At 38.4% G+C, this 23,915-nt stretch overlaps 1 protein-coding gene across 2 annotated transcripts in view; it reads left to right on the plus strand.

Moving 5' to 3' along the window:
* The window catches only part of SLC44A5 (solute carrier family 44 member 5), a gene marked incomplete at its 3' end in the record, with an annotated part of 383,498 nt that overhangs the window by 284,311 nt on the left and 75,272 nt on the right, over positions 1–23,915 (plus strand). For both annotated transcript variants that reach the window (XM_081218426.1, XM_081218425.1), the window contains exon 3: positions 3,972–4,045. In XM_081218426.1, coding sequence (XP_081074552.1) covers positions 3,972–4,045 — 74 coding nt within the window. The remainder of the gene's footprint in view (positions 1–3,971; positions 4,046–23,915) is intronic.

A 23,915-nucleotide genomic window follows, 5' to 3' on the forward strand; every position in this document is an offset into this window, starting at 1 on the left:
TGTAAATTCTGGCTGTTTCATACAAATTGGGACATATGATATCCCAGGAGGATGAGTCTTAAAGGACCATGAGCAGAGAGCCCTGTGTGTGGTCAAGGGAGATTTCATGGTGTATTCAATAAGTGAAAAAGTCCAAGTTAGTTGAAGCACATTGAGATGAATAGAGGCAGAAAAGCTAGAATGGTAGTCTGGGGCTTGAACTAGGATTAAATCTGTAGGTTCTTAAACATAAAGCTAAGATATTTGGAAATTATTAGACAGGTGGTGGAGAAGCACTGCAATTTTTAAAATAATAAAGTGACATTGTCCCCTATCAGTGATATCAGTGATGTGCAGAATGATTTGGATCAGGCAGAGACTACATGCAGGAGCCCAATTAAGGGACCACAGTATAGTTTGAAGAGAGGTTAAGAGAATGTGGACCAAGTCCAGGCAGCAGGAATAGAAAGGAAGGGGTGGATGAAAGACACATCAGAGAGAAGGAATCAAGAGAACTTATCAACTGAATATGAAAGATAAGCAACGAAAAAGGGAAAGTCAAAGGAAACTCCCAAGACTTCAAATTGAGGTGACTGCAGGCATTCTGTACTTGTGGGTTAGAGATGGGAAGGAAAGGGAAATCTGCAAATGATTGTATAATTGGGATCCTATTCTTATTGCAATTTTGAAAAATAGATATAAGATAGCAATGGTACTTCTAGTTTAACTTTTGAAAATACTTTTATGCCAGGACAGCTTAATCTGAATAAAAATTTGAATAACTTTCTTATAACGTGAGTGTAAGCAGCTTGTTTTGAAAAAATTGGACTTTGATTTGGAGGGAGGGTAGGGGAGAGGGTTCAGGTAAATTTAATCTTCTTTCTAGAACTCAGTGGCATGCAACCCATTTTTAGGTTAGTACAGTGGTTCTTATAGTGATTCTTACTATAAAAGTAAAAATGGACCCAACTGAGGAAAATGTACAACTATGACAGGCCTCTAGCTAGAACATGATTCAGAATGATTTTAAACCATGAGCTTGTATCACCCAGTTACCTCAATAGCTATCTTAAGAGTATTCAAAATTATCCAAATTAAGTACTTGGTTTTTAAAAAATAACTCATTTTCTACAGAATACTTGGGATTGTAAAGATACCTTGAAATCAAAGAAAGAAACAGTGATGATGTGCTATAACTTCTAAAATTTGAATTAAGCTTCTGCTATGTTCCTGATTCCCAAAATGGTGCCCAAGCTATATTTTATATTTTCTTCATATTCAATTTCCCAATAATTTTCTAAGCAGTGATTTTTTTCCAGTAGGGAATATATCTGAGGAAGTGGAGAGAAAGAGATGAGTTACTGGGGGAACAAATGACAGATAACTGTAATTATCTGAAAGCACACACACACACACACACACACACACCTATTTTTAAAAGAAAAATTTTTAAACAGCAAAGGGAATCATATCACTATAGGAAAAATTTCAGAAATAAGAATGTTTCATCTAGAAAAGCTTTCCTACGTTTTGAAACTCTTGAATTCTCCATAATTTTCACTTTGTTCAACATTTTTCCATGCTTAAATAAAATGAAATTAACCAGTCTGGCCATGGGGTATTGGCTGCTATTCCTCTAAAGCAGAGTTCCAGAAAAGCAAAGTGGACTTGATTTCTTATCCTGCCTAGTCCCAGAATAGAATCCCCAAACATCTCAAGGTGTGAATTACTGAGAAATGCTGTCCCACTGTGGTGAGAGACTGCTGGGGGAAGGGGTAGAGAGAGGTTGTGTGGGTACACAGTAGCCCCTGGGGCTGTAGTGTGTCCTTGGCACCAAAAAGAAAGAGAAATCATAATGTAAAATCCCACACGGAACCAAACCCTGACTGATGCCATTCATTAGGGCCAGTAGCCGAGGAGTGTGGGTTTTACTTTTTAGAAATTTGGGGGGGCTGTGTTTCTACTTCTTTCCTTGTGCTCTGATTTTAAGTTTCTTTTATTCATCTTTCTAGTATGTTTACTTCTCTCTGTGCTTACTACATAATATGAAGAGAAAACATTATAATACTATATGATATTGTCATTATAAACATGCATTATAGTATGTATGATATACAATGTAACTATGTAGATATAAACATATTATAGATATAATATTACAGGATGCTGGCCAGCCTGGCTGGGGCTTCTGGTTACATCCCTGTCTCCTTGGTAGTTACCATTACACGCAGGGCTTTGACAGCTTCAAGATTTCTAGTAAAAACATACCACTGTTCTAGTTTTCTCTCCTTTAGTTCCTCACCTGCAGGCATTCATTATTAGGTATCAGGCTATTTAGCAACTGCCCTGACAGGATGAGAACCTGATCTTGAGTAGGATGTGTCAAAATGCACAGGAGCCAGATCCTCTCCTCACCCCCATCAGGTTTTGCCTTCAGTGGTTGTTAACCAAAGAAAACTAGAGTGCCTGTTTTCTTCTCTTTTTATTATTCTCATAATTCTTCAGTCCCAATGAAATTTAAAATTCCTGGGTTGAGATTAGACTTAAACAAGTGATAGTTTGTTTCTGAATTGACTGTGATTAACTTTCCCTATGATGGATCCATTTCCTATTGTGAGGTAGAGTAATAAGGATGTGTGTGGAGTTTTAGATACGGCTAATTGGAGTCTTTCTAGAAAGTTGTAATCATATTAGAATAACCACTAAATGAAAAAGGTTAGGCAGTGGAGATGTAGATATTTGTCTGTCTCTGTAACTACCTCTCTCACACGGACCTTACATAAATCAGCTTACCTCACTACCCCTAAAAACCAAAGTTATGTATGTGAGAGCAGTAAAGGTATAACAGGGATTTATCAATGTGTAAGGTATTACTGTGTCTGTTACTGTACAATTATCATTCGTTATTATTATTATTACCACCACTAAAAATAGAATGTAACTTCCACCTGCCTGTGCTAAAAGACTGGAACATATCCATATGCCCTCTAGAACAAGGAGTGTTTGCTATGAAAATTCTCATGCGTATCTTTTAATCCTGTCAAATAGGTCCATCTTTTTCTTTACTAATAGGTTCTTCATTAAGTTTCACGTAAAGAATGATTGTATTGTTTCATACTTTCAAGACATAGTTTTGACCTTCTAGACCACTTACGAGCTGAACAAAATTTAATATTAGAAATAGGAAATACTTTAGTTGAAAACCTGAGTATCCCTACTGGATACTGGTTTGACTTGTGATCCCTTAGAAAATAACCAAGTCTCTATGAGCTAAATTTTCTCTAAACCTCATTTCACAATATCCAGCTTTCAGAATAGCTGGAAAATTACCATTTAGACCCATTTCATTTTTTAATGCATTATAGACATTGTTGTTCAAATAGTTGCAAGTCTATTCCTCATAGAAAGCTTATGCAGTTAATCCTTTATTTAATAATAGTACCCTTTAAATGTGCACGTAGAAAGATAATGGAGAGAGAGAGGAACAGAAATGACTAAATTTTTTTATTATACCATGTATTTGGAAGCATGAAGAAAATCAAATAGCTTAAATTACAATTTCAAATAAAAAATAGTTTCTTGATGTTGGTGTACTCTAACCTCTAAAAACATTTTACAAATAAAGAATCAAGAAAATAAATACTAACAGCTCTGTGGAAACTTCTTTAATCATGGAACTATAACCACTCCCTGCTGCTAAAGTCTTTGGTTGCAGAAATGCATCCAATTTACCTTTCAGAATTATTAGGTATAAAATGGCATATCACTGTTGTTATTGTCTTTTTCTCCCTTATTTTTTTTGCAGTGAACAGTAAGTTATTTTGTACCCCTTTTAATTCTCCCCCCCACACCTTCTAATACCATCACCTTGGGGGTTAGGTTTCAACATAGGGAATTGGGGGAGACACATTAAGTCCATAAGAGGGAGGAAAACGGACGCTATGTGAATCTTCTCAGGATGCTTTTAATTCTTTGTTCCTTTTTGTCTTTAGGAGTTGTACAGATGTGCTGTGCTGCATGATCTTCATACTGTTCATTATTGCCTACATTCTTTTAGGACTTGTGGGTGAGTAAATACAGGTATAGAAGATATTTAACATTTGCTATTTAAATAACTAAGTCAATAAATAAAGCAATGTCACATTTTTAACATTAATCATTTTCTTCCAAAATCCTTCTTATTATCGATTATTATATTTTCTGGAGGGAATGTACCTCACCAGGACTCATTGGGTAGCAGATGCAATGAAAAGTAAACACAAAGCAGTTTATCCAAAGGCAAGCCTAAATTACTTAGGTAAATACAATTATACAGAAGAACGAAAAAACCTTATGGTTGCTTTTTAATCATTTTTACTTTTGAAATTTTATTAAGCAGCTAATAAAGTTCATGTTGCTATTTACTAATAAGAACTAGAGCCTAGATAAGTTTAAGTAATACATAACCTTTTCTTTTTATAAGTAAATTAAAAAGAAGGAACAGTTATTAAGAATTTCACCAAATAGTTCATTGACATATAGGAAATCCTATTGTCTTTGCCTACCAGAAAGAGATATCCTGTTGTTCATTGTTAGATTAAAGATTTTTCTATGGAAGTGAAAATAAAGAGGGCAAATATAGATGGTCTTTATTTGGGTTGTTTTAAAAACCACCAAAGGGGATCAATCAAGATGGCAGAGTAAGAGGACATGGAGCTCACCTCCCTCCACAAACACATCAAAAATACATCTACATGTGGAACAACTCTCAGTGAAAACTAACTGGAAACTGGCAGAAAGACTCCAAGGCTGTAAGAATGATACACACATAATTGGGTAGGAAGGAAAAAAAAAAACAATCATCAGGATCTGTGCTCCTGGGAGGGGACTTCAGAGAGCAAGAAAGATCACACAGTTGGACACTCACCCTGGGGAGTAAGCAGTAAGAACCACAGATTGGGTGCCCCAGTCCTGGGGTCCTATACAGAGGAAACGACCCCCCTTAGCTGGTTGGAGGACTGCTGGGCCTAACAGGAGGGCTGTGGGAAGCCTGGACTCCAATTGTGAGGAACACTCATGTGCTGTCTTGCCCTGAGGCAGGGTGGAGAGTGGTCTGCTCTAGTGGCTGCTGGGTTTCCCATAACTGCCTTGCATGCACCCAAGCCAAGCAAAGGCTCTGATCCTGCTCATTCCATGTTGCAGAGCAGCACTGGATCTGGGGCAGCCATGACTGGGGAGAAGACTTGACTGTGGGATGCAGAGATGAGCTAGTCCCTGGGCATGGCCTGGGTGGGATGGTGGCAGCCACTACTGAGCTCACTCAAGCAGTGCATCTGAAGTAGCCCTGACCTCTGACAGCAGCTGCTCCACCACAGCTTACCCCCGATCACATGCCAAGTGTCCACATAGGCCTCACCTGCCCAGTGATATGGCTCAACAACAGGGCAGGGGTAGTGGAGACTGAGGACAGTGATCCACTGTGAGGAACAAAGGGGACTTGCACCTGAGTCTGTGTCTGAGCAGAACAAGGAAAACGGTTGTGCGTGCCTGCACAGGCAGTGCATTAGAGACAGCTTGGACCTCTGTCTGCAGACAACATGAGCAGAAAAGCCCTCACAAGCCCCACTTGCTTCAGCACTCCCCCACTCTGGGGCAAAGGTGCCAGTTCAGAGACAGGGGAAAACACACACTTAAGGGGAACAGAGCCAGCCTGAGCCCGACCCTCAGGGCTTCTGCTCCAGCACCTTGGGCTTAGACCCCACCCCTGATAGGGCAGTGACAGCCACTGAGCAGAAAGGAAGCCCTGCCTCACACTGGGCTCCAGCTCTAGCCTCTCCATCTCTAGCCCCACCCCCTACCAAGGTGATAGCTGCCAGCAAACCCTGAGGAAAGATGTGACTTGGATCCATATCAAATCCAGCACTCCCACCAAAGGCAGTGGGCACACTGCACCTGTACAGGAATGGCCCCGCATAAGAACAACTCTTCAAGCAACAATAGGTAACTGTTTCACTGAAATTCATAGAGGCAGAGAAAGTTAAACAAAATGAAAAAGCAGAGGAACTGCTGTCAATTAAAAGAGCAAAAGAAACACTCTGAAAAAAAATAGTGAAATAGAAATAAACAATTTACCAGGTAAAGAATTCAAAGCATTAGTAATTAAAATGTTTACTGAATTAGGAAAAAGAATAGATGTACACAGTAAAAATTTTAACAAGGAACTATAAAATATAAAAAAGACCCAATCAGGAATGAAGAATTCAATAGCTGAAATAAACACACTAGAAGGAATGAATAGCAGACTGAATGATCCAGAAGAGTGTATATGTGATCTGAAAGATAGAATAATGGGAATCACTGAATCAGAACAGCAAAATAAATAAAAACTTGAAACAGTTTAAGAGATCTCTGAGACAGCATTAAGCATATGAACCTTCACATTATAGGAGTTCCAGAAGAAGAGAGAGAGAAGGGGATTGAAAATGTATTTGATGAAATTATGGTTGAAAACTTCCCAAACCTGAAGAAGGAAATAGACATCCAGGTACAGGAAGCACAGAGAGTCCCAAACATGGTGAACCCAAAAAATACCTACAGCAAGGCATACATAATTAAAATGGCAAAAGTCAAAGCTAAAGAGAATTCTAGAGGCAGCAAGAGAAAACAAGGAGTCATATACAAGGGAATCCCTGCAAGGCTATCAGCTGATTTCTCTGCAGAAAGTTTTCAGGCCAGAAGAGAGTGGCATGATATATTCAAAGTGCTGAAGGGAAAACCCTGCAACCTACAATACCCTACCCAGCAAGATTATCATTTTGAATAGAGGAGATGTTAAAGGGTCTTATCTAAGTGGAAAAGAAGTAAGAATCTAAAAGGGAAAATCTCACTAGGAAGTGCAAATATATAATAAGGACTGATGATCAACCCCTTAAAGACTAAAAGACAGAAAATTCTAAAGCAACTATAAATATAATAAACAGTTACATGTGTTCCTTAAGAAATAAGAAAAATCTCAAATAAACAGCCTAAACTGGAACCTAAAGAAATTAGAAAAAGAAGAACAAACAAAACCCAGAGTCAGCAGAAGGAAGGAAATATTAAAGAACAGAGAGGAAATAAATAAAATAGAGATTTGTAAATCAGCTATACTTCAATTTAAGAAAAAACTACCAAAGGAACTGGTGTGAATATTTTCTGTAAAAAGATTTCACCATTGCATATGAATGTATCACATTATCCCCAGAGACTTAAGTCCTATCCCTTAGATGCTGACTTAGGAAACTTTATTATTATTGTGTGTGTGGGGGAGGCTGTAAAAGTCAGATAATAGCTTCTAGTAACAATAATTAATGCCTAGAGTTAATGTGGATAGATTGTATCAGCAGAAAGAAGGCAGTGCCTACCTAGAGAACAATAGAAAATACTTTTCTCTGGTCTTCAGTTTTATCTTCCAGTAAAGAGAAATACTTTGAGAACAGCAATTGAAAGTAATTTCCAAAATATCATCTGAGTAATACCAGGTGATAACTACACATAAATGGAGAATTCAAAAAAGTAAGGCAGGAAGATAGGGAAGGAGAGAAGAATAAAGGAGTATAAACCACAAAACCAAATAATGTGCTCTTAGGTCTTCAGAAGATTCCTTTGTTATTTCTTCAGTGTATTTGAACTTCTAAACATTAATGCATTAGTAGCACAATACATAAATATATAAATTGAATATTATAATACAGTGAATTTTCTTATTATACAACTAATAGAATTTTAGCTTCTCCAACTTTGGGACACATGTCTGTCTCTGTAATTGTTTTGTTTTTACTTTTTGTCATCGAGTGGAAATATGTTGCATGAGAGAAAAAAAGATTTGGAGTCAAGCAGATCTAGGGTTTCCCCATATTACTTGGTGGACTTGAGCTACTTTCTAAATCTCAGTAGTTTTCTCACCTGTAAAAATATGGAAACACTACCTACTTTGCAGGGCTGTTATGAGGAGTAAATGAAATAATATCTAGCTATGCCAGTAATGCTACATAAGAGTAAGAGGCAGTACTTCATTTGCTACCACTGTATAATCTAGCTGCTCTGAATTTTAATAAATTGCTTTTAAATGTAATTTACTATATTGTTTCTATAGCAACCCATAATTTTGGTTATTAAAGTTTGAATGCACACAGGGACTTCATAAGGATCTCTTATTGTGCCCCAAATCTTTCCCTTAGGAGGCCTTATGGCATAATTGAGTAAGTCTCTCCTCTGTATCTCAGAGCCAGTCTCTTGTAATCCGTAGAGAAATGCCTTCTGTCCTTATCTAGAGCTGGGAAAGCCACTGCCACTCTCTCCCTTGTCAGCACGGTAGAAGGAACGGGAGTGTGTACTGTCATTCCCTCTGGAGCAAGATGATAAATTTGCCTTTTTGTTCACGATCTCCAGATTCAGTTTGTAAATGCCTTAATTCACATAAGGAAATTGGAAGATTAAGATTCCTCAATGAAAAACTGTGTGCAATATTGGATTAATTTAGTGTTTCCTCTAAATTAATTCTTATGCCACTGATTAAAATGAACGACTCACAAAATTTAATATATGTATATTTCTCATCCCTGAACTACAAATAGCCATACTTGCCTGTTTCTAAGATAAATTTAACTCTTACAATGCTGGACTAAAAGAAGAAATGAAGGAAAACACTTGGCAGAGGTTAGTAGGAGTGTTAAGAATTTTTTTAACATGAAAGAATGTGTACCTTCACCTGAGGAAAGATGAAGCTAAGTCAGTTTTACTGATGTGTTGTAAGTGGTTTCGCATCTTTTGCCATTTTGTTAGATCAGGACCTTCTTAGGGTTACTTTCATCCATGTTCTTTTCATAAGCAGTGCTCCCATGAAAGAACCATGTTTCTTACAAATTCTTCCAAGAAAAAAACTGTTCTTTGCCCTTTATGTAGAATATGGCCAGCTAGGGTAACACTTGGATGCAACAAAGGCACTTGACATTCAACTGATGAAAGGCAGAACCTCCGTTCAAGTGGGTGAAGTGGAGTCTGGGTAGAAGGTATCAAGTCTCCTTGAAAGATCAAACATTTATGGTAATAGCCCTCTTTTGTCCTACTTCACTGATGGGTGCTATTCAATTGTGCTAACTAGAAAAAAAGAATAGGAATATTTATTATGCAAATTGTTCTTGCTGTCCTTGTGCTAACATTATGTATACAATAGTGCAATTTTAACATTCAATAATTTTTTCTTTCTTTTTTTTTTCAAATGGATTTCCAGTTGAGAGAGTTAGTTATTTCATTGTTGTATTTACACAGGAAGCACTTACAGTTAGGGTCTAAAGTTTGTTTTTGGTTTTGTTTTTTAATCTTCCTCTGGAATAATTATTCCTGTTAGTTGAGAAGATAGGAAGTTAACAAGAAAGTAAATTTATGCAAAGAAGCCTAGAACTCTGTCACTATCCTGTGAGAAACCCAAGCAACATGGAGAAGCCCCGTATAGGGGTCCTAGTCAATAGGCTGGGCTGAGCTCCCAGGGATAGATGGTGTTTACTGTCAGCCCTGAGGGTTTTCAGATGATTGAAGCTCCACTCAACATCTGGCTGCGTGAGAGAGCCCCAAGGGGCTCAGCTAAGCCTTCCCCAAATTCCTAACTCCCAAAGTCATGAGCAAAATAAAATGGTTGTATTAAGCCAGTGGGTTTGGGGGTGCAATAATAGATAAGCAGGACAAAACTTGATATCCGGAAGTGGGATGCTGGCTTAACAAAACCTAAAATATGGGCATTGGTTTTGGAGACCAGGTGGTGTTCAGAAGCCAGGTGGATTTTGAAGGGGTTGTTGGCCAGAGTTTGAAGGAAAGGGAGGAAATGTAATTGGAAGCAGGAGGGAAGGGCACTTTCTTATGCGGTGGTGAAGGTTTGGCAACACTGTTGCCAATGGTAATTAGGAAATATACCTAATGAATTCAACGATCTAGCTAAAGACACCATTCTTACAAGAGGAACCAGCCCTGAAGAGCTTCATCAACTCCTGGACCTGACTTAGGTGATGAGATTCAGACCTTTAGCTTGAGCCTGATGCCTTCATTGGATAAGGCTTCTGGGGATCCTGGGAGAGTAAAAGCATATTTGATTGTGGAGGGAATGTAAAAAGTTTGCAGCCACAGGCTGAACTATAGTAGTTTTAACACATGGCTGCAAACTCTTCGCCATTCCTTTCATCAAGAGGTGGGGTCTGCGTACCTGTTTCTTGAATTTAGTGAGGAGAGGTATTGCTTCTCTAATAGAGAATGAACCAAGGCAAAACATACCAGTAAAGGGCCTTGATGTGCAAGTAATTTATAGATCAGTGCAAAGGATTAAAGGAGGGCCATCATGGGTCAACTGGAAACAGCGGAACTGAAAGTACCAAGTACAGAAAGGAGGAGGTTTACATAATTCAGTCTTAAATCCTTCATGGAGTGAGGTGGAGAATAAACAAAATAGCTGAATTAACAATCAAATGTAGGGCTTCCCTGGTGGCGCAGTGGTTGAGAGTCCGCCTGCCGATGCAGGGGACACAGGTACGTGCTCCGGTCCGGGAAGATCCCACATGGCACGGAGCGGCTGGGCCCGTGAGCCATGGCCACTGAACCTGAGCGTCCGGAGCCTGTGTTCCGCAACGGGAGAGGTCACAGCAGTGAGAGGCCTGCGTACTGCAACAAAACAAAACAAAACAAAATCAAATGTAGTCCAGCTTGACCACATCATTTCTGGTGTTAAAGTACATGTTCATTGTCTGGAGGTAGCAATACAGTCACACATCTACTTTTCCATTCATTGCGTTCATAGCAAGAATGATATGCATCCAGCATATCATTCTTTACCCAGACCTGGACTGCCCCAAAATGTCAAGGGAGGGGGCAGTCTTATTTCCAGTTTCTCACTGGAGAGCAAGACCTTGTAGTCTACTGGAGCTCTGATGTTTTGGTTGGTGCCATTTGGTATCATTTCTTAGTGAATTGCTTGTCTGGATCCTTCCACTCTTGTAGTGGTTTCCTACACTAGGATCCAAGACTATAGCTTTTTAAGTCTTTATACCATGCTCAGCCATTTCTCCTCAAAGCATGGCTAGTATCAGAATGCAGCCCCATACTCTTAGACCCTTCTGTTAAGCCTAGGACAGTCCAGTCTCTGCCTTCAAGGTATTTGTATTCCTTTTGGCCTATAGACCTAGTTCAGGGTCCGTCTGTTCTGTCCTAAATTAAAATCTCAAGGAGAAAAATTTAGTTCTTGTCCCTTCCTTCTCTCTCTCTCTCTTTTTTTTTTTTTTTTTGTGGTATGCGGGCCTCTCACTGTCACAGCCTCTCCCGTTGCGGAGCACAGGCTCCGGGCGCACAGGCTCAGAGGCCACGGCTCACGGGCCCAGCCGCTCCGCGGCATGTGGGATCTTCCCGGACCGGGGCACGAACCCGTGTCCCCTGCATCGGCAGGCAGACTCTCAACCACTGCGCCACCAGGAAAGCCCCCTTCCTTCTCTTAAAGCTAATTAGTCTTCCCATCCCAAGGGATATGAGGAAGGGAGAGCACCATATTTTAATAACCGAGAGGTCCTTCAAGTGACTTTTTGAAGAACAAAGATAATTCTAAGATGACTTTTTGATACTGTCTATACAGAGAAACAGTGGACAGTCTCTCTTACTAATAAATATAATTTTAAAAATTATGTTATGCCTCACCAGGCATCCCTTTGTATTGAGCTTAAAGGTATGATCCTAATATTCATTGTAAGTGGACACTGGTGATGGAGAATGAATGTGACAGGAAGTCACACTGTGCCTTTAGTCTACTTCAGATCTAAAATGAGCCTGCCTATCAGGCCACAGCTTGGGAACACTGTTTTAGCAAAAAAATTTTTTTTCAGTAAAAAGGTAAGAAATTTAAACGACTCCAGTTCCATTATTTTTTAAATTGTTCTCGTAAACTTTTCTTAATGAAAAATTTATTGTATTTATAAATAACCGGAACCAGTATTAAATGTCCTTTTGCATTCTTGACAAATATATAAATGTTTACAAATAAAACTACATACTTATACATTACTATGGAAGCCTTCATTTTAAAAGGAAAACATTTAGTTTTGACTGTTACTAGAACAGATTTTTTTTAATGCTGAGTGAGATTTTTACTGTTTGTTGTGTTTTGATGAATGCACAAATTCTAGAGGATTTCAAGTAGAATATTGTTAGCATGAGAGAGACTGATTTGTGCTCAAGGACACGACCCTAAACTCACCATTGGGTGGAAGAGGCCACCTGTGAAATGAGAAACAACGTTTTTCTTATCCAGGCAACCGGACACAGGGCTGCTTCCAAAAATGTTTCTACAGCAGCAGTGTCATCAACACAGATTTTCAAGTTCGGTATCATGTGTCCTATTATCTGCTTCATTGCATTTGTAAATTGCTTGTGTTAAAAAGCCATAAGCACAATTTGGCAGGCCTGTTCCTCACATATTAAAACAGTTAAAATGTATCTTTAAGGGATACAAAATAATGATTTGAAAGCCGACATTCCCAACCAGCAGTGTTTAGGGAATGCCTTAGCTTCCCCAAACAGATCTGCAGTTAATTTTTAAGTGTCAGTGCAAGCAGTTGGTCTAATCACATTTTCTCCTTGACAGAGGGCTTTGTAATGGCTGCAACTTCTGACTCAACCCTAGAGCACAACAGGAACATACTTTGCAAATGTTTGGAAATAAGAGATAATACTAGGTAATAATACTTGCTCCTGCTATTTCAGTAACAGGATATGAGTGAAAAGATGATTTGCCTGAATAAGGTTTTCACCCATTGCTTATCAATCTTTGCTAATCTGCTATGAATTACCCAAATAGGAGTGTTTCACAAATAATTTCTCTTCTTACCTTTCTCTTCTCCCTGTCTCTCTCTGTGTCTCTCTCACACACACACACACATGCATCAGCTACACTTAAAGTAGTCTTTTGTAGTTATTTCTAAAATAGTGAGAAAATTAAGGGAAAAAGATGATTGATCCTGATTTGTACTGATTGCTGTGTAACTTTGTCATTGGTTTTATTCACCAGTATAATCCAGGCAGTTTTATTCTAGAGCCGCTGCTCTTAATCACCATGACATACTGCCTTTTATTTAATAAAGAAGATGAATGAGGATTCTTTAAGTAATGAAGGATACTGAGAGAGGGGGCAGATCAGAACCCCATGATACTCTCTCCTAATGCTTTCTCTCCGTCCTTTGCCTCCCTCGTCTAATTCCACGTAGAGTTGGACTTAAAACAGAGAGAACGGCACCAGAGGAGTGAGTGAAAAGCAGGTATTGTTTTGCAAGCAAAAATCATGAATAATTTGGTAGCTGCAGTCTTGCTCTGTGAGTACATGTTCACTTTGCTGCAGCGTCATTGTTTACATACAGTAACCGTTTGCAAAATTAGCCTCTATTATGTACACACTAAAGAGAGGACCATATTCTTTATGATAATCCACACCTATTAGTAGATTTGGTTTTTCCTTTCAGATAAGGCTTGTGCTATAGAATAAATAAAATTATGTCAGACAGTATCTCATTCTTTGGGCTTTTTTGGCCAGGAAGACCTCAAAGGATTTCACAGATCTTTCTAAAAAGTGTATTTAGTAATAGATGTTAATAATGAAGATTACATGTAGCATTTTCAGATATAATAAATTGCATCAGGTTTTAGGAACAATGAAAGCTCTTCCTTGACATAAAGCAATGGTTGCCAATTATAGAACCACAATTAAGCAAGTAAACACCAAGATGAGTGATACTGAATGTGTGGTGACCTTGAGTTTTTCAAGGAAAATTTGATAGGAAGAGAAGGACCCACTTGAACGGAGCCTCTGCTATGGATTACACAACTGGCACTGACAATCTTGTGACGCTAAAACAATCTCCCTGTAGTTCATTGTATAAAATAACCTAAGATACTGCTTCTCCATCCAGATCTGGGACCATGCTCCAGCCCACGTGTGCACCACACTGGCCTCCTTTCCATCCCAGTGCCCATCGTGCCCCTCCCCCTCACAGAGCCTTGTCCAGGTGTCCGTCGGCTGGAAGCCTCTTTGTGCCTCTCTTTATTTTTCAGATCTCAGCTCCTGCATACCTCTCAGGGACATCATCCCTGGCTTTCCTCATTTGATCATCTGCCTCTGTGAATCCCTCTCTCTGTACCACATATTGTTTCTTTGTCAAGTGCTTGTCAGAATTGAAATTTCACATCTGTGCAATTAATTCATTAAGATCGACTTCCCCCAGTAGACTGTAGGCTCTAGGAGAGCAAAGACCTTTATATACCCAGAGTTTAGCATGGTGCTGACACATAGCAGGCACTCAAAAAACATCTGGAGAGTGAATGAAGGAAAGAATAAATAAATTTTTGTCTTCATTATTTCCAGCCACTTCAATGTGAATCAAAACCTTGAACAGGTTGTAAATAGTAGTAGACTGACATCTATTTAGATTAACTAGAAAAAGAAGCATATTAATGTAGCAAGCATAAAGTCAGACCTGCTAATACAGAAAAAAAACAAAGGTGTTGTGGAAAGCCTAATTTGATTTCTTAGTTATTGGGTGGTTTTTCCATTTTCTTTCAATTCTATGTATTATTTACAAATATGCTTTAAACATACTCTTTGTCCCATCTTTTACTTCCTATTCTCACCCCTTGCATTTTACAGACTCTGAAATTTAGAATGTGTGTCATTTTGCTCTTTTCTTTTGCTGTCCTATGTAGCAGTAAATTCTGACAAAAGAGTCTGAAAACATTGTACCTCTGGTAGTTTTTTGTTTGTCTTTAATGAAGTCCTGAATGTCTTGCTGAATATATCTAAAGTTTTCCCTGCGAGTAGGCTGGTCACTTGTTCAGAACATGGGCTGGGTATTCTTCTTTCTTTTTTTAAAAGATTTTTTTGACGTGGACCATTTTTTAAAAATCTATATTGAATTTGTTACCATATTGCTTCTGCTTTATGTTTTGGGTTTTTTTTGGCCCTGAGGCATGTGGGATCTTAGCTCCCTGACCAGGGATCGAACCCAAACCCCCTGCATTGCAAGGCAAAGTCTGAACCACTGGACCACCAGGGAAGTCCCTGAGCTGGGTACTATTCATTTAACCACTTGGATCTCTTCTCTACCCCACTCTTCACCTTGCCCTGTCCCTAGAGAAGTTGGCTTTTATGATGACATCCACAGGCTGTCTTGTCCCCTGGCTTGCAATTTGGTCTGTGGGAGGTATCAACAGTAGATTGGAGTGTAAGAGAATGGTTTTATGGAGTTTATTCCTCTGATTCTCTTGCTGGTAGGTCACTGCAGGTTAGCTGCACCTCTCTACCTAAGGCCCCAAGTCCAGTCAATCAACTCTTTCCATTTGGCTTCTCTCTCTGGATTTAGGGAACTCCTTCCCCCTTTGCCCCTTCAGGCCTAGTGGTAAAAATGACTCCCTGTTGTAGCTAGCCTCTGGGTTCCGAACCAACTATCCTTTTCCTTAACTCTGCCCATACCTTTGTAAATATTTCTTTATTAAACTCTCTGCAATTATCTTGTGTGACTATAACGTCTATTTCCTGCTAAAATCTTGCTGTATTCTAGAAAACACCAACCCAACCTTGAAAGGCTTGCTTCCTAGGTGGTGCTTTAACTGGATCTTGCATAGGGTATTTTGTTCCATAAGGCTGGCTATTCTGGGTGATTGAGTTCAGTGTTGGTTATCCACTGCTGACAGATTTGTCACATAAGCATTGTTGGGATCCAGGTCAGCCTTTGTGAATAAAAGTCCATGTGATCCAAAACCCACGCATAATTTTCATCCCTATTGTCATGATTACTTTTTCAGAAAATCATTGAACAATTACTTTTCCATTTGGTTATTGAAAGCTATCTCTACCGAAGGGTCTTTACTAAGCAGCCACATGAGACATAAATATTTTCTTATTCTGGGTCCATTTGGAGGTCAGTACTTCTAATATTTCTTAAACTTCCTTGCCACTGGTTGTCTAATATTTTTTCTTTCCAGTTTGTGATAACATGGCCAAGTCATTGGCCTCTGTCTATGAATAGATAAACGTTTCAGATTCAGTTCATCTCTTCTTTCAGTCAAAGTAGATAACCAGAAGAATGCCTCCTGATCTGTGCCAACAGATCCTCCACACCCACCTGTAAATCTGACTTGATTTTTTTGCTTCCTAGTCAAATAATCACAGGGACATTTTCATGAGCCATAAGTATGTGTTAAAGCCGCGCCTCAGGAGTCAACACCCTATTATTGTGAGCAATCTTATGTAACTTTCGTGTGCCTTCATGACCTTCTCAAGCATTGTATGAATACACCACTTCTACTCAATAAGGGAGTGCTATTGGGCACGGCCAACTTAAGGCTTGATGGATCAGATAACATTCAGTTCACTGATGGGCTTCTCATGTCATTAGGTGATCATTCAACGTTCAGGAGCTACTTCTCAAAAGAAGAACATTTATTTGCTGAAAGGATATGGATTTTCTCCAAAGCCATAAGAACCTCTAATAGGCATTTGCCATATAGACCTAGTGGCAGACCTGCTAGTACAGTAACCTGGATTATCTGAAAAGCACTTTATTTCTTGGGGCAGCCATTAAATGCCGTGCCTATTTTTTAATAACAGACAATGCAAGGTACGGCAACTTATCTTTCACTTTGGAGGAGATATCACTACCAGGCCCTCAGATCTTACTGGAAGACTCCTGTATTTTCATGAGGTTTATCTCCCATCCATTAGCACACTATGTCTTTGTAAGACATCCAGGTTACGTGCTATCCAATATTCTCCAGATCTTATCAGCATGATGCCATCAGTGTAAGGAATCTGTGTGGTATCCTGTGAAGTAAGATATTATATTAAAATCTTGCAGACTAAATTGTGACAAAGAGCTAGGAGGTCATGTAACTTCAAGGGGAGATGGTGAGGATGCAGCACTATCCCTGCCAGGTGAAAGCAAATGTTCCCGGTGTTTTATACTTACTGGGAAAGGGGAAACCTTTTGTTAGATCAATTGCTGCATGCAAGCTGGCAGAGGCTGCTTTGATTTGTTCCAGTAGAGAGACTACAACTTGAACAGCAGCTAAAATTAAGGCCGTGACTTGGTTAAGCTTAAGCGAATCCATTATCATTCTTCAGAAACCATCTTCCCTCTGCACTGGCCAATAGTAAGGCCCAATGAATGAATGAATGATTTAACTTAATAAGAATATGATGACTGACAATTCAGTACGAATGATTGAATGGGAGTTTGACTATATTCTAGACCCACACTTTAAGATAAAGTTTTTGTATTAACTTTTTTTTAAAGAAGTAAGGTAAATAGGTATCAGATAACGTGTAATCTAAGTCATATTTTAAATCAGGTTGCAGGCTCCATGTATTAAATCATATAATGAAACAACAAAAAATACTTAAATCCTAGGAATTATAGCTATGAGTTTAAAACATGACAAGAGAAAATAAAAATAGAAATAGAGACCAAATAGAAAATAAAATTTAAGTATTGTGAAGATTTAGGTTGAAGGAGAGAAAGATGATTTAACTGCTTCAAGTATATAAAAGATTTTTAAAAGCTAGATAGTAATTAGTTATCTATTGCTGCATAACAAATTATTCTCAAACTTGGCAATGTAAAGTAAGCAAACATTTCTTATCTCACAGTTTCTGTGGTCCGGAATTGGGAATAACTTAGTTGTGGCTCTGGCTCTGAGTTCTTTATGAAGTAGCAGTCAAGATGTAAGCGAAGGCCACACTCAGCTGAAGGCTTGACTATGGTGAGGTATCAGCCTTCTAGATGGCTCCCTTGCACGGATGTCAGCACGAGGCTTCAGTTCTTGCTGACTGCTGACAATCGTGGGCTTTTTCTATAGGACTGTCTGAGTGTCCTCATGACATGTCAGATGGCTTCCCCTAGAGCTACAGATCTAAAATAGAGAGAGGGAGAGCAAAGAGGAAGCTGCACTGCCTTTTATGACCTATTCTTGGAAGTCACCAAATATTATTCTGTCACATTCTATTCATTAGAAGCAAGTCACTAAGTCTAGACCACACTCAAAGGATAGGGAATTAAGCGCCACTATTTGAAGGAAAATTGTCAAATAATTTATGGACATATTTGAAAGCCGCCAAACATGCTGATCAGCTGAATAAAAGTAAATGGCATTATTCAGGTCTTTTGTCCATTTTTTAATCAGGTCGTTTGGTTTTTTGAGGTTGAGCTGTATGAGCTATTTATGTATTTTGGTTATTAACCTGTTATTGGTCATATCATTTGCAAATATTTTCTCCCATTTAGTTGGTTGTCTTTTCATTTTGTTGATGGTTACCTTTGCTGTGCAAAAGTTTTTAAGCTGATTAGGTCCCAATTGTTTATTTTTGCTTTTATTTTCTTTTGCCTTAGGAGATGGATCTAAAAAAATATTACTACAATTTATGTCAAAGGCTGTTCAGCCCATGTTTTCTTCTAGGAGTTTTATGGTTCCCGGTCTTATTGGTTTGGCCAAAAGGTGCCTTCAGTTTTTAAGTAAAAATAAAAGACACATTTTTCATTTTCACCAAGAACTTTATCGAACAATGTGTTTGCCCTTTTGTTTCACTACCTTCTGCCATTTTTCAGGCACCTTAATAATTCCATCTTCCAAAACTTTTTATCTTTTTGAGCAAAGAATTGTTCCAGGTGCCCTTTACAGTCTTCCAGGGAATTGAAATTTTGTCCATTAAGAGAATTTTGTAAAGACCAAAATAAATGGAAATCCGAAGGTGCAATGTCTGATGAATACAGCAGATGAATCAGAACTTCCCAGCCAAGATGTACCAGTTTTTGTCTGGTCATCAAAGAAACATGCAGTCTTGCCTTATCCTGATGGAAGATTATGCGTTTTCTGTTGACTAATTCCAGATGCTTTTCATTGAGTGCCACTTTCAGTTGGTCTAATTGGGAGCAGTACTTGTTGGAATTAATCGTTTGGTTTTCCAGAAGGAGCTCATCATAGAGGACTGACTCCCTTCCAATCCCACCATATACACAAGATCACCTTCTTTAGATGAAGACTGGCCTTTGGTGTGGTTGGTGGTTTATTTCGCTTGCCCCATGATCTCTTCCATTCCACATTGTTATACAATATCCACTCTTCATTGCCCATCACCAGTTGTTTTAAAAACAGAGTGATTTCATTACGTTTCAATAGAGAATCTCATGAGGAAATACGGTCAAGAAGATTTTTTTCACTTAACTTATGTGGAACCCAAACATCAAAGCGATGAACATAAACAAGATGGTGCAAATGATTTTCAATGCTTGATTTGGATGTTTTGAGTATGTCGGCTATCTCACGTATAACGTTGATTGTTCTAGTTAATGTCTCGATTTAATCGCTATCAACTTCAACTGGTCTACCCGACCACGGAGCATCGTCCAGTGAGAAATCTCCAGCATGAAACTTTGCAAACCACTTTCAACATGTTCCATCAGTCACAGCACCTTCTCCATACACAGCACAAGTCTTTTTTTTTTTTTGCATTTCTGTTGTGTTTCTACCTTTTTTGAAATAATGAAGCATAATATGCTGAAAATGTTGCTTTTTTCTTCTATCTTCAATATTAACATGGCTACACAAAAATTCACCAATTTTGACAAGTCCTTTTTTAAGTGCATGCTGATATGACAGCTGTCACATGCAATCTAACAAAATGGTTTCCAATGAAAGACAACTAGGTGCTACTAGAGCCATCTTATGGAACAAAATGAACAAACCTTTTGGCAAACCCAATACATTCAGGTCTTTAATTCATTTTGATTTTATTTTTGTATATGGTATTAGAAAATGTTCGAATTTCATTGTTTTACATGTAGCTGTCCGGTCTTCCCAACACCACTTATTAAAGAGACTGTCTTTTCTCCATTGTATGTTCTTGCCTCCTTTGTTGTAAGTTAACCATAAGTTCATGGGCTTATCTCTGGGGTCTCTATTCTGTTCCATTGATCTATAATTCTGTTTTTGTGCCGATACCATATTGTTACTATAGCTTTGTAGTATAATCTGAAGTCAGGGAGTGTGATTCTTTCTCAAGATTGTTTTAGCTATTTAGGTATTTTGTGTTTCCATACAAATTTTAACATAGACATTTTTCCAAAGAATACAAATGACCAACAGGCATGTGAAAAGATGCTCAACGTTGCTAATCATCAGAGAAATGCAAATTAAAACCACAACTAGATATCATGTCATACCTGTAAGAATAACTATCATCAAAAATAACACAAATTACAAATGTTGGCAAAGATGTGGAGCAAAGGGAACTCTTGTACACTGTTGGTAGGAATGTAAATTGGTGTAACCACTGTGGAATACAGTATGGAGGTTTCTCAAAAAACAAACAAAAAAAGGGTGGCGCAGTGGATAAGACTCTGTGCTCCCAATGCAGGGGGCCCAGGTTCGATCTCTGGTCAGGGAACTAGATCCTACATGCCAGCCACAACTAAGAGTTCGCATGTCACAACTAAGGAGCTCACAGGCCACAACTAAGGAGTCCATTGCTGCAACTGAGGAGCTGGTGAGCCACAACTAAGGATCCCTGGAGCCTCAACTAAGGAGCCTGCCTGCCACAACTAAGACCTGGTGCAACCTAAATAAATAAATAAATATTAAAAAGAAAATGCAGTACTTAAAAAAAAAATAGAACTACCATATGACTCAGCATTTCCACTCTGGGATATACAGCCAAAAGAAACAAAAACACTAATTCAAAAAGATACATACACTGCAGTGTTCATAGCAGCATTATTTACAATTGCCAAGATATGGAAACAAATGTCCATCAGCAGATGTATGGATAAAGAAGATGCATATATACATACAATGGAATACTACTCAGCCATAAAAAAGAATGAAATTTTGCCATTTGCAACAGCATGGTTGTACTTGGAAGGCAATATGCTTAGTGAAATAACTCAGACAGAGAAAGATAAATACTGTATAATATCACTTATATGTAGAATCCAAAAGATAAAACTAGTGAATAAAAAAAGTATATGGGATTAAATTATAAGAAAGAGCTCCATGATAGCATATCCTCCAAAAAATCAGGGAGGAAAAGACATGTGAAATCTATATATTTTGGAAATTTTTAAGAGTGTGAATAAACATCTACATCAGTGGCTCTCAACTGGAGCAGTACCACTGCATAGGGGGCTCTTCTGGAAAATTTGAGTTGACTTTTTGATTGTCACATGTTTTGAAGGTACTACTGTCTCTTAGTGGGTAGGTGGGAGCCAGGGAAGATAGATGCCTGGCAATATCTGGGACAGTTCTGCAAAACCAAGAATTGCCCCGCTTCTTGCCTAACTTTCCCATGTACCACTCATGTAGGTGACAATTTGCTTTTAAATATTTGAATCTAGAACTTCTGTTTTAAAATTACAAATTTTTATTTTTGCATGGTTTTAATAACTACCAAGAGAATTTGAGGAAAGAGTGTACTTTTTTGGTTGGAATTTACTAAAATTTTTTCATTTAGGAAAATCATATCATTGACAACACCACTTACAGTATTTGAGTCTCCTACACAACACACCTGAATCCTCCTGCAATTATAACTGTTACATTCAGTGATTCTATCTATAGGTGCAAGTACCTATTTTACTGTGTCTTCTAGCTTGGTCACATGTGAACATTTGCAATATTGATATGCATACTGTTTAATTAGAACTTATTTTCTTAGTTGTCATTTATATTACAGCTATTATTTTTTTAAGAAATTGTGTGTGGGGGGAGATGAGTTATGTATAAATAGTACTTCAAGGTTTATATAAAAGCAACATTGTCAAATATTCGTCATAAAAAGGATGTGTTGGGTATGATGGAGTTGAGGAGGACTGACATCCAAACCATGATGCTACAGCACAATTAATCACCTTATATGAGAAGCCCTGACATTTGTGGGGAAATATTCTAGAACAGACCGAGCCAGAAGAAACATAAGTCAAATGTGTAATGTTAAATTCCCTAGTAGCTACAGTTAATGGAGTAAAAATAAACATGAAATTAACCATAACCAAATATTATCATTTCAAATATACTCAATATGAACAGTATTAATGAGATATTTACATTCTTTTGTTGTTGTTGTTCATACTCTTTAAAACCTGATGTGTATTTTGCAGTTACATTATGTCTCACTTCAGATAAGCCATATTTAAGTGCACAGTAGACATATGTGGTTAGTGGCTACCATATTGGACAGCACAGTTCTAGAAGTTCCATGAATAGAGAAATTCCAAGAAAGAGAGTAAAATGTGAGAAGCCCCTTACTTTACTAATGGACAGAATGACTGCTACTGCATATTTCCTTTTCCTCCTTTTTTCCCTGCCATATTCCTCCACTGGAGGTGTGGAGAGATGTGGACTTAATGGAGAAGATAAAGAAAACTAGGTACCCTTGACTGAGGTGACTTGGTTGAACTGGCCCTTGAAGCTTTCAGCTCAGACTTGATGTTCCAGCTCAAACACAGAGTATATGCAGCAAAACTTCTGTGCCAGAGGATACGTGGAGAAGTGTAGCAGCAGCTTAGTAAACAGCCACCTGCCATAATTCAAAATTACAAAATCAAGAAGGAGAGCTCTTCCCTTGACACTTCCATGTTCATCTTCCTCTCCTTTGTCTTGGGCATCAGATCCCTGTCAACCAGACTCTCTCCTCCTCCTGACAAGTACAAAGCTCTTCTTTACAGGTGGCAGAGGCTCCAAAATTACCTGTGTTATCTCCTTTCCTACCATATGTGTCTAACATACTGCTCATCCTCATTTAGCTGATATCCTTGTGATTTCCAGTGTTAACAAGCTCATTCCTAATCTATCCTTTAGTAGTCAACAGTATAGTGACTATAGTCTAATGTTTAAAGCATGAGCCCTAGAGAGCAACACTCCTAAGTTCAAACCCTGTTTATGCCACTTAAAACCTGGGGGATCTTGAGAAGTAAATAAAACTCTGAGCTGCAAATAATATCAGAGGTGAAAATATCTACTTTATAGAGTTATTGTGAGACTCAAATGAGAAATGGATATAATATATTTAGCATAGTATTTGATACATGTAAGCAATTAGTAAATTGAAGCTCTTATTATTATACTGTTTCCTCAATCTATAATTCTTTCCCTACTCTTGTCACCTTCCAGATTCCTTCTCAAATCTTAGTCATTTTCTAGTCTTTTCCAGGTCCCACCTCATCTCCAAACCTTCTACAAACTTTATTCTCTCCTTTTCATGTGTTTGTTGAGAACTCTGTCATAAACTATACTGGTATTGACTTGTAGTACAGGACACAGAGCTGTCATTTAGTAAGATATTTAGCTGAATGATTGATCATGAAAAAAGAAAAAAAAAACTACAGCAAGTGTTGCTGATGCCCCACCCCATATCCCCTCAGTCCTTCCAAGTTTGCTTGCAGCTATGGCAGATAGTTTTATCATGCCCACTGATATGGCAACATGGGCAGATGTTCTCCATGGTTCCTCAGAAGGTCCCCAGCAGTGTGGAGTCACCTCACCCAAAACAGTATCTCACTCGTTAACATGCACTTTATTGGCTTTGCTCCCTTCCCTGTCTCACTCTCTTCGCCCCCACTTAATCACTTCCCAAATTAACTACGTGTATCAAAGTCCTTGTCTCAGTGTATGGTTTCTGTGAAACCCAAATAAGACAGGAACTATCATTACTGAGTCCATATTGCACATCAAGCACCATATTAGGCATTCCACTTTCTTTATTTTCTTTCATATCCTCAACATTCTTTGGGGCTGGGTATTATTATACCCACTTTTTTAGTAACAAATTGGAAAGCCAAGACTAAAGCATTTAAGTGACTTGTTCAGGGTCATAAAAATATTACGTAGCAAACCTAGCAATCCAAATGTTTCTT

This window comes from Mesoplodon bidens, assembly GCF_964165515.1.
Source record: "Mesoplodon bidens genome assembly, chromosome: 2".
Lineage (NCBI taxonomy): Eukaryota > Metazoa > Chordata > Mammalia > Artiodactyla > Ziphiidae > Mesoplodon > Mesoplodon bidens.